This window comes from Abramis brama (genome assembly GCF_963993115.1).
Source record: "Abramis brama genome assembly, chromosome: 8".
NCBI lineage: Eukaryota > Metazoa > Chordata > Actinopteri > Cypriniformes > Leuciscidae > Abramis > Abramis brama.
In genome coordinates, this window is record NC_139970.1 from 27,271,570 (window position 1) to 27,285,810 (window position 14,241).

At 37.3% G+C, this 14,241-nt stretch overlaps 1 protein-coding gene across 3 annotated transcripts; it reads right to left on the minus strand.

Annotated features, from left to right (window-relative positions):
* Nucleotides 1–600: 600 nt before the first annotated feature.
* Nucleotides 601–3,927, minus strand: esd (esterase D/formylglutathione hydrolase). Of its 3 annotated transcripts, none has more exons than XM_084122828.1 (9): nucleotides 3,854–3,927; nucleotides 3,340–3,418; nucleotides 3,175–3,263; nucleotides 2,826–2,924; nucleotides 2,222–2,346; nucleotides 1,951–2,070; nucleotides 1,740–1,838; nucleotides 1,376–1,543; nucleotides 601–900 (listed from the first exon to the last, which is right to left on the minus strand). In XM_084122828.1, exons 2-9 carry the CDS (start codon nucleotides 3,405–3,407, stop codon nucleotides 820–822), a joined length of 849 nt encoding a protein of 282 aa, XP_083978954.1. In that variant the 5' UTR covers nucleotides 3,408–3,418; nucleotides 3,854–3,927; the 3' UTR covers nucleotides 601–819. The 3 variants fall into 3 exon arrangements, with proteins under 3 accessions (XP_083978954.1, XP_083978955.1, XP_083978956.1); XM_084122829.1 differs by having other exon boundaries at nucleotides 3,703–3,879; XM_084122830.1 differs by having other exon boundaries at nucleotides 3,691–3,879.
* Nucleotides 3,928–14,241: the final 10,314 nt, after the last annotated feature.

The window sequence follows — 14,241 nt, forward strand, 5'->3', positions numbered from 1 at the left end:
TTTTTTGGCAACTGGCAAATAGTATTATGCGGGGTATTTATATTACAGTATTTGGAGGAACTATATCAGCTGATTAGATGACTAATGTGTTTGATAAATCACCTTAAACTGCTGAATGTTATGTGGGTATTTTTTTGTCATCTTCTTCAATGTATTATAAAGAGAAAAGGCTTGTACTAAACATTTTTGTACTTTAATTTTTATAAATAGTACTTATTTTTCCATGTCTTTTCAGTGTTTGGGATTTTACCCCTTTGTAATTCTGTGAACTTTAAGGTGCATGTACAGTAATGTTTTTGGGAAAAGCATGCATGTCATTCCACCTTTTGCCTTAACCTCTGTAAATATGGTTCATTTGTACCAACTTCTACCAGTAAAAACTTTCACCTTCAAAGACTAGTTTGTTTCTTAAATATTCAGGATACTGTAGACATGACATAATGGTGATGTAATTTGACATTAAACTACATTAATCAGATGTCTGAACCATTTAGCCTGCTTTATGTGTGAAATGAGGACATGTAGAATAATTGTGCGCCATTTGCAGAATTTATGTAATTAATACAACTCAATTCAAATCATTCACTGCAGAACAACAAATACAAAACCACAATCAAATGCCTTTATTTAAGGAAATGTCTCTACAGTTGAACATCACCCTGTTAATTATGCACAAGAAAATACAAAGGGTTGCATTGTAGTTTGAGAGATGGCGAACCAGTCGAGACATGGTTCTGATGTCATTTCCAGGTGTGTAGATAGGTTTTGTAATGATCTGGAAGGCACGAGAGCTGGTTGCCATAATCATGTTGCATAGCTTCAGGCATTCAGATATTTGGCATGGTGCTTGATGTGGTCGTTGATGAAGGAGAAGATGAAATAGTAGCTGTGATCATAACCCTGATAGAGCAAAAGAAAAACAAGATTGAACAGAAGAGAGCAGATTTTGTCTTAAAATATATATTCCATTGTATAGGGTTAAACAGTGACATCTAATCCTGAGAGTTGATTTAGTTGCACTGATGGAGAATTAATTTAAAATATAACAAAAGTCAATGCATTCAATTTATTATTGAGGTTTATTTAAAATTTAAAGACCTGTCCTACAACCATGTGGTCCAAAAACCTGAGACCACAAGTGAAAATGCTTTCATTTTATTACAGTTTAATAAAAATATGTTCCTTACAAATCATATTATCAGCATACAGTAATAATTCCAGTGAAAAATTCACATGAATTCTAGCATTTTACAGTTCTTGGTATGTGTCCATTTTGGCGTGTGGCTATCAGCACAAAAAGTCCAGGTACTGGATAATCAATTAGATTTCCCAACATGCCATTCCTCTCATTCATCACGGTGGGTTCAGTACTGACCTGCTGAAGGCGGAAAACTACGGGAATTTTCTTCTTGGAACAGGCAGCGATCAGATTGTCAGGAAGCAGCTGACTGGAAGACAAGAACTGGTCATCACGGCCTTGATCAATCAGAATATCAAGCTCAGGACCGGAATATGATTCAGCCAATACTGTTGCATCATACAGCTGTGGAAATGACAGAGGAGGACAAATAAAGCAATGTTGTACTTGTACAATGCAGTGTGCTACAGTAAACTATGTTAAATAAGAAAAAATGATTATGCAGCCTTAGTGAGCATGATACTTATTTCAAAAACACTAAAAAAATCTTACCAACCACAAATTCTGAATGGTTGAGTCCACACATATGATCATCTCTTACCTCCCAGGTGGACTTGTCAGATCCAAGATAGCCAGAGAAAGCTTTCTGTCCCCATGCACATTGTATGGGGTTACAGATGGGTGCAAACGCTGACACTGACTGAAACAGGCAAATGCACAAGAAATTAAAAAAAGAATATATATATATATATAGACTATCTGAACTTCAAATAACTAAATGATGAAAGCAGTGCATATAATATGAAATATGCCTTATATTTCCCAGGATTCTTAAGTGCACAAATGAGAGCTCCATGGCCCCCCATGGAGTGACCAGAGATGGACATTTTCTCCGGATCAGCAGGGAAGTTAGAATTAATCAGTCGTGGAAGCTGAGAACAAGACAAATGTGATGAAGACTATGAGTGCGAGATCCAATGTTTAAGGTGTCATTGTTTAAATTTTCAACTGTGACGTCATCAGAGTATAACTTTGTTTTCCTAGTGACTAACTAGGTTTTTGGAACAGAGCTTAAGTACACACCTCCTCGGTGACATACGAGTACATGCGGTAGTTGGTCTTCCAGGGCTCCTGGGTGGCATTGACGTAGAATCCTGCACCTGTCCCGAAGTCCCAGCTCTCTTCCTCTCCTTCAATGTTGCAGCCACCTGACGAGAGCAAAATCATCTCATTTTCTGAGCATGAGCTTATGTGTAAATGAGGAAATTTTAGTGTTGGTTGACTTGAATATTTCTGACAACAAAATAACAATAGCCAGAGGTTTTTCCACTTTCTTACAGCAACAGTACAGACTTAAATGGCCTAATATTAGTTTACATTTGATTTATGCTTTAACTGGAATTTCTCCAAGCAGTGGAGTGACTGTCTGGTGGGAAACTCTAAACCCTGACCCAAACTGGAAAGTCACAATGCTATTTGATCCTCAGGGGATACTCTTTTTATCTATATGTTGCAGTAATGTTCGGCCCCACAATCCACCTGTTTCCATAATTAATATGTGTCGGTCCATGTATCTCTAGGATTTGGCCGAGCAGAAATCATAATTATAGGGTGTAATGTCTCCAGAGATGGACAAGCAGGACTTGAAACTGTAGTGGTGGTGTATAACAAATGTTGAGATGTTTACGTGGACTGGTGTCTGGAGCTACGATGATGATCCCATGTTCAGAAGCCGCCTGCTGGCTCCCTGCTTTAGTGATGAAGTTTTGCTCTGTGCATGTCAAACCTAGAAAACAGTGTATGGTGAAATACATTTTTAGTAGCCTACATTACTGGTATATTACAATTATTGTTGGCTCTTTGACTGATTTGTTCCTCTTTTGTAAGTCACTTTGGATAAAAGTGTCTGCTAAAAGCATAAATGTAAACGTACTTAAAGGCAACAATATTTAGTATACTACAGTATGCAGTATGAAATAGTTAAGCTCATTCACTCAAACTGGCCTAGAGAATTGAATCAGAATGAATTCAAGTACCTGAAAGCCAGTAAAGCACTGGGCATTTGGAGCTCTCAGCCTTGGGAGGAAGGTAAATGGCGAACTTCATTTTACATTTTAACTCAGAGCTGGAAATAGAGTTGATGTTAAGATCAGTAAGGTATGTTTCATTCGGGGGTTTTGATGAAACCTACAGTCTCTCACCTGTCATGCTCGAACACTTTTTGATATCCATCACTGCATTTATTAGAAGAAACTTGCGTCAGTGCCATTGCGCCGTTTACTGAGTTGAGAAAAATCAGAGTTCGAGTTATGAAAGATCACATTTCATATATAGACTCACTTTGCACTCGCATGCAAACATATGCACAAACAACTTCATGATATGACTTCAATACATAAAGGGTGATCACTTTCGATCACTTTTCATGTATCTGGACACCATTTGAAGCTTAGCTTATCCAATAATTTCGTTGAACAGTTAATTCATGTTTAACGCTCCAGGCTCATGTAGTTTGCGCATGCGCACTACAGTAACTGGCCTGCCAAACTCACAGCACTGCTTACGGGATCTGCAGAAAACGACCCAAAGAAGCGCCTCGGTACGCTTGAAAGAATGCCAAAGCATACGCTGAAGAAATGTAAGTTTTATTTAGCTCCCGTGTAACAATCCTCTTCATGCAGGATAATGGCCTGGATATTATTTTGTAGCACTTACCTCTGCAGCTAAAGGATTCAGAGTCCGGTGTGACGTCAGGGTTAGCGTAAGACGTAAAATCACGCCCCCTTACGTTTTTGGTCTGTGCTTCTACGTTTTGGTCATACAGGGGCGCTCGAGAGATATGTTAGTTTAATGTCCTTCCATCTTAGTGTGCGCCCAAGAAATGACATTTTCAAACTTTATATTTGCAGATCATGAACACTTTGATCTACATAATTGTGATCTTGGAAATAGGATGTTTTTTTAATCCAAAATTAAGAATTAATTAAATATTGGCCTAAGGTCGAATATATTTTAGTAATCAATATTTAGTTCGAAATTGATAATAATTTGTACAACATATTTTTACTGGCGAAATATATGATGCTGGCCTTGTAGATAACCACCTTCTGACAAACTGAGTAGGATGTCCGAATGTTTTCTAAGGCCACGTGACCCGAGGAGTCGTCAGATCAAAAAGTAAAACGGAAAGGTGACAATTGAAACCAGTGAGCCAAGCATCTATCTATCTATCTATCTATCTAGAAATGTAAAGCAAACATGAGAATTCATCAGTGTTTATCTTAATGTGTTGCCCAAACTAATGGTCTGAAAGTGTTAATAAATGTGAACACTTGACACTGAAAGCTTACTGGACTTGTTTGTGCCTTGTTAATTATGATATAATACAAAGTATAAATTTCTCATGATGTATATTAGTCAAGATTAAATTAAGACTTGATGGTTGTGTTGTACCCTGGAGCATATGAAGGAGTGGATTTTTAGATTGTTTAGGACACTTGTTCATTTATAGTGGATGTGAAGCTGCACATGATACATCAGTGCCTAACAGCGTAATATACAGATGACATACTGTTACATCAGTTACAAAATTACAAAAAATCTTACTTTTTCCTTCATATGACATTATCTAATTTCCTATGAAATCAAATTATTTGTCACCATATGCCCAGCCGTCGCTTATCCTTATAGACCATTAATGAACTTTTTTCTTTTAGTGTCCTTCAACCGATTTCTCTTTCACCTTAAGTACTGCCATTATTTACAAAACACTCGGCATGATTCAGTGCTTGCTTCCACTGCACTGCATAAATGTGATCAGGATGAAATGACAGACTCCATGGAAACGTGTCACTTTGAGCATCTCAAACCAATAAGCACGTCCTTTCTAAAAACTAAATAAACAGTAATGACCACATACAGCGAAAATACATTAAAGTCAAATTGTAGGCTGTCCAGACAATTACCAGAGCATGGAACGGAATGCTTACTTAATTTAACTGCAGAAACACATTGTACTGAAGAACAGGAAGAACACATTCAGTCTCTCTCCATCAGCCATCTGTAAAGGCATTTTACATTCTTTTTTACATTTCTTTTTTATTGGTTTCCTAATAAAAACTCCAAAAGTCTTTTGCCTTATCTGGTAACAACATTAATCCTTTAATAATCATCAATCCACCCAGTGTTAATGTTTCCAAATTATTCGGTACACTACTGGTGATACCTTTAGAGTCATACAGCACCCCTCACATATACTTATAAACTATTCTACGCCAAAAAAAAAAAAAAAAAATTGTATAAATAGTGTGAGTTGTATGTTTGACACAATGAAAATTCCAAAAAGACAAAGTGCACTTACTGAACAGAAAGAGCGCAACGACTCAACTGCCAAGTTTTCCTCTGATGCTGGATGACAAAATAACCTGGTAACACTTTACAATAAGGTCCCATTAGATAACATTAGTAAATACATTACCTATAACAATGAGCAATACATTTGTTACTGTTTGTATTAATCTTTGTTTATGTTACTTAAAGATGCTCTAAGCGATGTTGGGTGACGTCACTTCTTGTTGACGTTCAAAGTATTGTCAAACAAAACGTAGGCTAGCTCGACCCTCCCTCCTCCTCATCCCGTCCCCTCCCCCTCCCTTCCGTGCTTCCTGAAACAGTCATGAACGAGTTGAAGGCTTTTTCGATGTAAATTCGGGACTTCACTCGTTCCTTCTCCTTTTCCCTATTCTTTGCTATTTGTTCATCGGAAAGTCGTCTCTTTGGTTGTGTGTCGGCCATATCAAAATTCAAGAGAATATAATTCTAACGTTAGTCGTCGTCGTTGGTTAGGACATCTCTCCTCTAGCTAACTTCCCTCTTCATGCTTCTCTCTCCTCCACTCCCCACACCCCCCTTCATGTGCACGTGCACTAACCCTCCAACCCCCACCCCCACCCCCAAATCATTCTTGTTGGTTATTGGCTGGAACACTGTTTGTTATGTTTCGTGGTCCAGGCTGGGCCAGTTTGTTTTTGTTGCCGTTTGTGGAGTCTGGCTGTCTACAGAGACCGCGTTTTTTACAGTGTGTTCAGGGGACAGGCAGCCAGCCGATAGTGAGGAGATGTTTGCTGTATGTGATAAAAAATGTTTCAGCCTAAAAAATGCGTGACATCGCTTAGAGCACCTTTACTTAATAAAACTTTTTTTTATTGTTTATTGTTAGTTCATGTTAACCAGTGTTAACAAACCTTATTGTTAAGTGTTACCAATAACCTTATCAAATCTAGAGTACATAATGCATATTATAAGTGCATAATGTTTAATATATCATTTGGGACACAACTATACTTTCAACATTCCACACTTCGTTTTTTCCGTTATTTTAGTGCATCATCCGGGTATATGTATATATATATATATATATATATGTCTGTGTGTGCGTATCTGTGTATATACAGTACACACACATATATATATATATAATATATAAATATAATTATATATATGTATAAATGTGTGTGGTATACACACACAGACATAATATATATAATAATATACACTCACCTAAAGGATTATTAGGAACACCTGTTCAATTTCTCATTAATGCAATTATCTAATCAACCAATCACATGGAAGTTGCTTCAATGCATTTAGGGGTGTGGTCCTGGTCAAGACAATCTCCTGGGCCCGTATTCATAAAGAATCTAAGAATCCTCTCAGAAAACTCTTAATTTAGCTTAAAAACTTTTATGTAGGAGTCTTAGCTTAAGAGCGATTCGGGACCGATCTGAGAGCAACTCTGAGCAAGGAAAAGACAAAAACTTTTATCTTAGTAAGGAGGCGGGGTTGACCCCGTTGCTATGTATGACACAATCTTTTGACGACTGTGATTGGTTGGTTGTCCAAGAAGGAAAAAAAAAAGTGATTTTAAGTATAGGGTCTATTCTAAGCTTTCACTTTGAACTTACATGCGTAATTTTTCCTATTTGATCGTTCTCACACACACACACACACACACACACACACACACACACACACACACATTATATATGTGTTTATAAATCCTTTTTTTATTTACCATGCTGTTAATTTCCTATAAGGTATTTGATTGCTTAGAATGATAAAAATTGTTCCACTCTTTCCAGTTACACTGATTGCTGGCATGTCTATTTAAGTGGTGGTTTGAATGTTGGTTTTAATGTATCAAACATGGAATTTTCCCAGTGGCCAAATATCGTAATGTAGTGATAACTTTCATTTCAGGCGCTATGGCATTTCTGCGCTGTGTTGGAGATATTAGCGTGTCTCTAAAAAGATCAGTCACAAACATGGTCCCTGCACGATCTAATCTATAGTGTCTTATTAACTCACTGTTATCCATCGTCTGCAACACATTTCTTCTCCCTCTTCGTCTTTCTGCCATTTTCTCCTCTGCTAAAGAAACTCTTATGCCTCTTAAAAGTCCTCGTCCGTGCTCCTAACAATTTTGACCTTAAGACCTCTTTTAAGGGTTAAGATGCTTTCTGAATTACTTTTTTCTTTACTAGGACTTTTTCTTTAATTTTAAGAGTAAACGCCCACATTTCTAAGAATTTTCTTAGAATTTTGTCACTAGGAGCTACTCTTTGCATTAAGATTCTTTATGAATACGGGCCCTGAACTCCAAACTGAATGTCAGAATGGGAAAGAAAGGTGATTTAAGCAATTTTGAGCGTGGCATGGTTGTTGGTGCCAGACGGGCCGGTCTGAGTATTTCACAATCTGCTCAGTTACTGGGATTTTCACGCACAACCATTTCGAGGGTTTACAAAGAATGGTGTGAAAAGGGAAAAATATCCAGTATGCGGCAGTCCTGTGGGCGAAAATGCCTTGTTGATGCTAGAGGTCAGAGGAGAATGGGCCGACTGATTCAAGCTGATAGAAGAGCAACTTTGACTGAAATAACCACTCGTTACAACCGAGGTATGCAGCAAAGCATTTGTGAAGCCACAACACGCACAACCTTGAGGCGGATGGGCTACAACAGCAGAAGACCCCACCGGGTACCACTCATCTCCACTACAAATAGGAAAAAGAGGCTACAATTTGCACGAGCTCACCAAAATTGGACAGTTGAAGACTGGAAAAATGTTGCCTGGTCTGATGAGTCTCGATTTCTGTTGAGACATTCAGATGGTAGAGTCAGAATTTGGCGTAAACAGAATGAGAACATGGATCCATCATGCCTTGTTACCACTGTGCAGGCTGGTGGTGATGGTGTAATGGTGTGGGGGATGTTTTCTTGGCACACTTTAGGCCCCTTAGTGCCAATTGGGCATCGTTTAAATGCCACAGCCTACCTGAGCATTGTTTCTGACCATGTCCATCCCTTTATGACCACCATGTACCCATCCTCTGATGGCTACTTCCAGCAGGATAATGCACCATGTCACAAAGCTCGAATCATTTCAAATTGGTTTCTTGAACATGACAATGAGTTCACTGTACTAAAATGGCCCCCACAGTCACCAGATCTCAACCCAATAGAGCATCTTTGGGATGTGGTGGAACGGGAGCTTCGTGCCCTGGATGTGCATCCCACAAATCTCCATCAACTGCAAGATGCTATCCTATCAATATGGGCCAACATTTCTAAAGAATGCTTTCAGCACCTTGTTGAATCAATGCCACGTAGAATTAAGGCAGTTCTGAAGGCGAAAGGGGGTCAAACACAGTATTAGTATGGTGTTCCTAATAATCCTTTGGGTGAGTGTATATATACACACACACATATATTATGTAAACAAACTTTTCTGACAGCACTCATTTTTATTTATTCGTAATCCTATTAATTTATTGCTCCTATTTAACACACATCAAAACAGCTTTGCAGTTTTATTTATTTTTAATTCTTTTGGTTTTATTGATTTTTGTCAAATTAAATTAATGAATTTAATTTTTCATTCTATTTATTTATTTTAAAATGTATTTATTTATAGTTGCTATTTCACAAACATCACATCTTTTTTTGCATTTTATTTATTTATTAATTTGAAATATAATTTATTATCCGTTTTGGAACATTCACTTTTAATACACTCAAAATTCAAGCATCATTAAGATGCAAATGACCTGAAATTATACCCCCATCCTCTTGTATCTCTCTCCCCTAATCCTTTACTGATCACCTGAGGATAAGAACACAACCGGGGAAAAAAAGGACCCGAGGAGACACATCATGATTCACAGATCTTGCCGAAAGTGTGAAGATCAGAACCGGCAAGGGACCTTTATCATTTCAATAGATTTATTTCACACTGAGCGATGGCCTGCACTCCAGCAATTTCCAAATGCTCTGTTTTTGAAACTGAAAGCGTGTTATTTTATTGGCACTCTCAAAGAAATACGAAGCTGCAGAAATTGGCCAAGTGGTCTTGACTGCACATAAATCTTCAGCAGATCTTTGATTTTAACAATGTGCTAGAATTATGATGCTTTTATGGTGCAGTTTAGATTACAGCTGCAAAAACCAATAAAGTACTTCAGAAATTGTGTTCTAGCAGAGAAAGCAGAAGGTCAGAAAAGCTGTGAAAACATTACCGCTGTGGGTTCCTGCATGCACCCTGGACAAAGTGTGTCACACATGGCGGTTTGCTATTAGAAAATGAATTTAGATATATCACCAACAGTATGAGAAACACATAATACATCTTATGATATCTTTAACTGCAGTAGATCACAAAGCCCTGCATCTCTGATTGTCTTCAGCTATTAACATAAACATATTTATGTGCCTAGACCGTATTATTGGTAATAGTAAAGTGTCACACTTGCTTATGTGTGAAAAATACATGTGAATCGAATGGTTGATCCCATCAGGGAGATGAAGCTATCAACAGCTTTTTAAAAAAAAAAAGAAGCTACGAAGGTCAGGCATCCATAGTCAAAAGGAAGCAGACATTGTGAGCACTTGAAATCATCACTTGGACGGACGGTCGGTGAAAAGCTCAAGTGAGCTGAGTTTTAGTGCCAATTTCTGGCTGGATCCGAGGCATCTGAGATCATTTCATCTACTACCTGTCAGTCTAAAAGCAATTTATCACAAGGTAAGAAAAGGAAAGGAGAGAGAAAAACAGAGGGGTTTTGTTTGTATATGGCCATAACGTATGGTGATATTGGCATTTTAATTTCAGAAATCTTTTTCGCCTTTGCTTCTTGATTCGGTCCTGCTCTCTTTTAATGAGTCTCCCATGTATCACGGAGGTGATTCATTAATAGGATTACAGGCATGATGTGACATATGTGAATAATTTAGCATCAGCTCAAAAGAGGGTTTAGGAGAACCCCAGAAAATACATGAAAGGATTGTCAAGCAGGGTTCATTCTTTACTCGTGCCTCTTATGGCAGATTTCTCTCTCTTTTTCACACTCTCATTTTTGAGCAACTGTGACAGTTGGCATTTCATGCTTAAAGTTCAAAGAACTTTGTACTGAGCCTGACTTTCCCCTCTCTCTCTCTCTCTCTCTCTCTCTCTCTCTCTCTATCTCTCTCTCTCTAACTCTCTCTCTCTCTCTCTCTCTCTCAATATAACTCTAGCCCTTGAGGATTGATACTCATATTCTAGGTGGGCGTAGTAGTTAGTTCTGGGTTGGATGAAGCCCTCCAGCATGAAGACTAAACTGTTTACAAAGTGTTCTGTAATTGAATTAAATCACTGTGTACGTGTGTGTTTCTGTGTGTAGGTGTGTGTTGGTACGTGTGCATGTTTTTTGGGCCAGTAAATGACATGAATGTATAAAAAAAAAATCACCTTAAGGTTATTTAATTTTGAAAGAAAATGCCACCTACATGCCTTCTGATTCCCAGCAGCTGCTGCTCCACCTTGCTGATTAGGAATCCACAGGTGCCAGTCATATCATAAAAGCCTTCGTGACACAACCCACACGCAGATTATGACACACACAGTCCAGACATACACAGATACTCAATGAAATATATATTTTATATATATTTACAGACGTGATGTGAATATTGTATCATCGGTTCAGAAGGTGGTTTGGTTATCACAAACCAAATGTCCTGGAATCACAAACTGAATCATGGTTAATTTAATACATCAACACTCTTATTTTATCAAAATATCTTAGCCAATATCGGGAGCCTTTGAGTCAAAAAGGTTAAGAAATAAGAGAAACCCTAAATTATATATATTTATACGTGTGTGTGTGTGTGTGTGTGTGTGTGTGTATGTGTATATATATATATATATATATATAGTATAGAATGATATCAATTTATAAAATCTTATATATTGTATATTGAATTGTACTCAAGCATTATTTCATTTTTTTATATTGCAGGAACCTTCCTTTTACTATTGAAAACAACAATCGGTATTGCAGATCAGAACACAATTTTTCATGTATTTGTTAAAACCATGAACAAACATATAGTGATGATTCAGGCAGCTGGTCTGAGCCTGCGGGTGATTGGCAAATCACCCCGGCTCTGATGGAACAGGACATTTTCAAACCGATTGTTTTACAGTGTACAAAAACGTTCATTCATATTCATGATTTTGTCGAGTAAGACAGGGAAGACCTGGCATAATGGAAATACTTTCCACTTCTCAACAGAATGTCCAAAAACTGCAGTGTACAATAGTGATGATAGTGTCTGCGCTCTTCACTTTGATGCTCTTTTGACATTTAATGGAATCACTGGCACATATTCAGCTCTTACTCTTTTTATTTTAGCTGTCAGATGGTTATGCATTTGAAAAGGCAGTACAAGCTGCTCCACTCTATCTAGGCTTACCGGAAAGCTAATTCATGACCACTGCGTCTGAAACTGCATACTGTATAGTAGCAGTGGTGTGGTGTTTCAAAATGAGTCCTCACTTTTTTATATCAAATGTAAATTTAAGTCCCTGTTACACTTAATTGTCCTGGTTAAATAAACATTACAAAAGATAGACCAAATACAATTCTATTTTGTATTTTTACACTATGTAATGTTCTATTTATTAAAACCATGTATAAATGTAATCAAGTTCTAAATCACTATATCTTTAAATATATTAAAATTATATTAGCATCATACTTTTACCTATTTTCACAATACAACTTTCAACACACTTTCAAATAATTGTACTTTAGTATATTTTCTGAAAAATGTATTTTAGAAAAATATACTTGAAGTGAAAATTCAGTTTATTTTATATTTTAGGTATATTTTAACTGTGTGCTTGAAATGATCATTGTAACAATGCATTGACAGTATACTTTCAAAATGCATTATAGTATACAATAGTATTTTGTATAAAGTCTAGCTACGTTTTATTTGTCTAATAATGTGCATTTGTCATTGAAGACAAAGTATGCAATTTGTAGTATTTGGAATAAGCCAAATGTATTAATAAGCCTATACTTTCCTGATCCCGTCCTCCTCCTCCTCCTCCTCCTCCTCCTCCTCCTCCTCCTCCTCCTCCTCCTCCTCCTCCTCCTCTCCCTCTCTCTCTCTCTCTCTCTCTCTCTCTCTCTCTCTCTCTCTCTCTCTCTCTCCCACCTCACTTCCTGTCTAGCTACTGTCCTATCCTAATAAAAGGCGAAAACGCCCAAAATATTTTTTTTTACAAATAAAAATATATAAATACACTTATGGTATATTGCTTATATGTTTCGAAGACACTCGTAATGAATTTGTAATGTACTTGTTACACAAATAAAGTACATATTTAAAGTATACTAAGTAGGCCTGAAGTTGGTCCAATTGAGTACACAAAAGTACACTAAATACACTTAAAGTTATGCTTTACTACAATTTAATTACAATTAAAACATACTTTGTACAAAATTAGTTTTTTCAAAATAGCACACTTCAAGTTAACTAATCATTAACACACTTGGCCTATACTGTTAATTAGTCTGGCTGCAAGTAGCATTTTTTTTTTCTTTTCACCAGGGTGGTCACAGACACATGTATCTTTAATTTCCACAAGTTGATTGCTCACTAAAATCCCTACAGTCATCAGGTTTTTCGTCCACTTCAAGTTTGATTTTGACATGACATGAAGCGGTGAAATGGCTGAGTTGTTTACTTGGGTTTTAATTAGTCTTCCCATCAACGCCATGTCTTCATTCAGGCCGATTCGAGAATGTTCACGAAAACAAGAGGCGGGGTTTATCGCACGAATCAATCATATCCAATCACTGGCATTGCCTCCTCTCATGTGCCTTTCCCTCATTCAGTCTCAATTATCCCCTTATCATTGTTTTATTTTTGTAATTTTGATTATTTCCTCATGCAGTTTTTTGAGACACTGCCTCACAGGAAACGCCCCTGTATGATAGGTACTAGGCTACATGTGGTTTAAGTATGCTCTAGTCTATATAGTATGAATGTATGTTGCATGAATTAAATTTGGACATACTACATTAGCCATGTTGTCATTGTCATGTGACCTACCGCGTCAATTGCGTCGCTTCGCCATTCACAAATCCGATGGGCACTTCAAAATCTCTGCGAAAGTAGTAGGTCATTTGGCTACTTTTCACCTACTGTTTTTTGAACACTGTGTATTCGGACATACTACTCTGTTGGTGTACTGTTTTTGGCATAGGCTACTATAGTATTCGATTTAGGAAGCAGCAAATGTGTTCCCTCAAGAGGTTTCTATGGGCTTGTAGAATAACATATTTTTTTAAGTCATGTTTATCTACCATGGTTTTATGAAAATGCTAATTTCTGTATTTTACAGCTCTGTAGTCCTCTGATATCATTTTGCCACATTCTGCACACTACTGAGACACCTTGTGTTTTACATAGTACATAGTACATGTGCAGTGTGGATTAATGTAACTATGTGCTAACTGTCATGGCCACCTGTCTGTTACAGAGCCAAATTATGACCATTCTGGTCAAGCGGTGGACTTGATAAATCCAGAGGCTGGTAGAAAAACATTTGTAACTCAGTGTTCTTCAGAACATCTACAGCTCTAGTGCTCAAGCTGATTCAAAATATCTATGATATATTGGAATGAGGGCAGATAAACAAACATATATATGTACCTGACATAATTATCCACTCAGAAACATGAAACAGAGATGACTCATTCAATATCTGCAA

What these genes read in the sequence shown, in the direction of transcription:
- esd (XM_084122830.1), bottom strand. Translation starts at nt 3,763, where the DNA reads ATGCTTTGGCATTCTTTCAAGCGTACCGAGGCGCTTCTTTGGGTCGTT. An exon ending in ACTCGTATGTCACCGAGGAG is followed by an intron (nt 2,071 to 2,221) that starts GTGTGTACTTAA and finishes TCTTGTTCTCAG; the next exon opens with CTTCCACGACTGATTAATTC. An exon ending in AGAATCCTGGGAAATATAAG is followed by an intron (nt 1,839 to 1,950) that starts GCATATTTCATA and finishes TGCCTGTTTCAG; the next exon opens with TCAGTGTCAGCGTTTGCACC.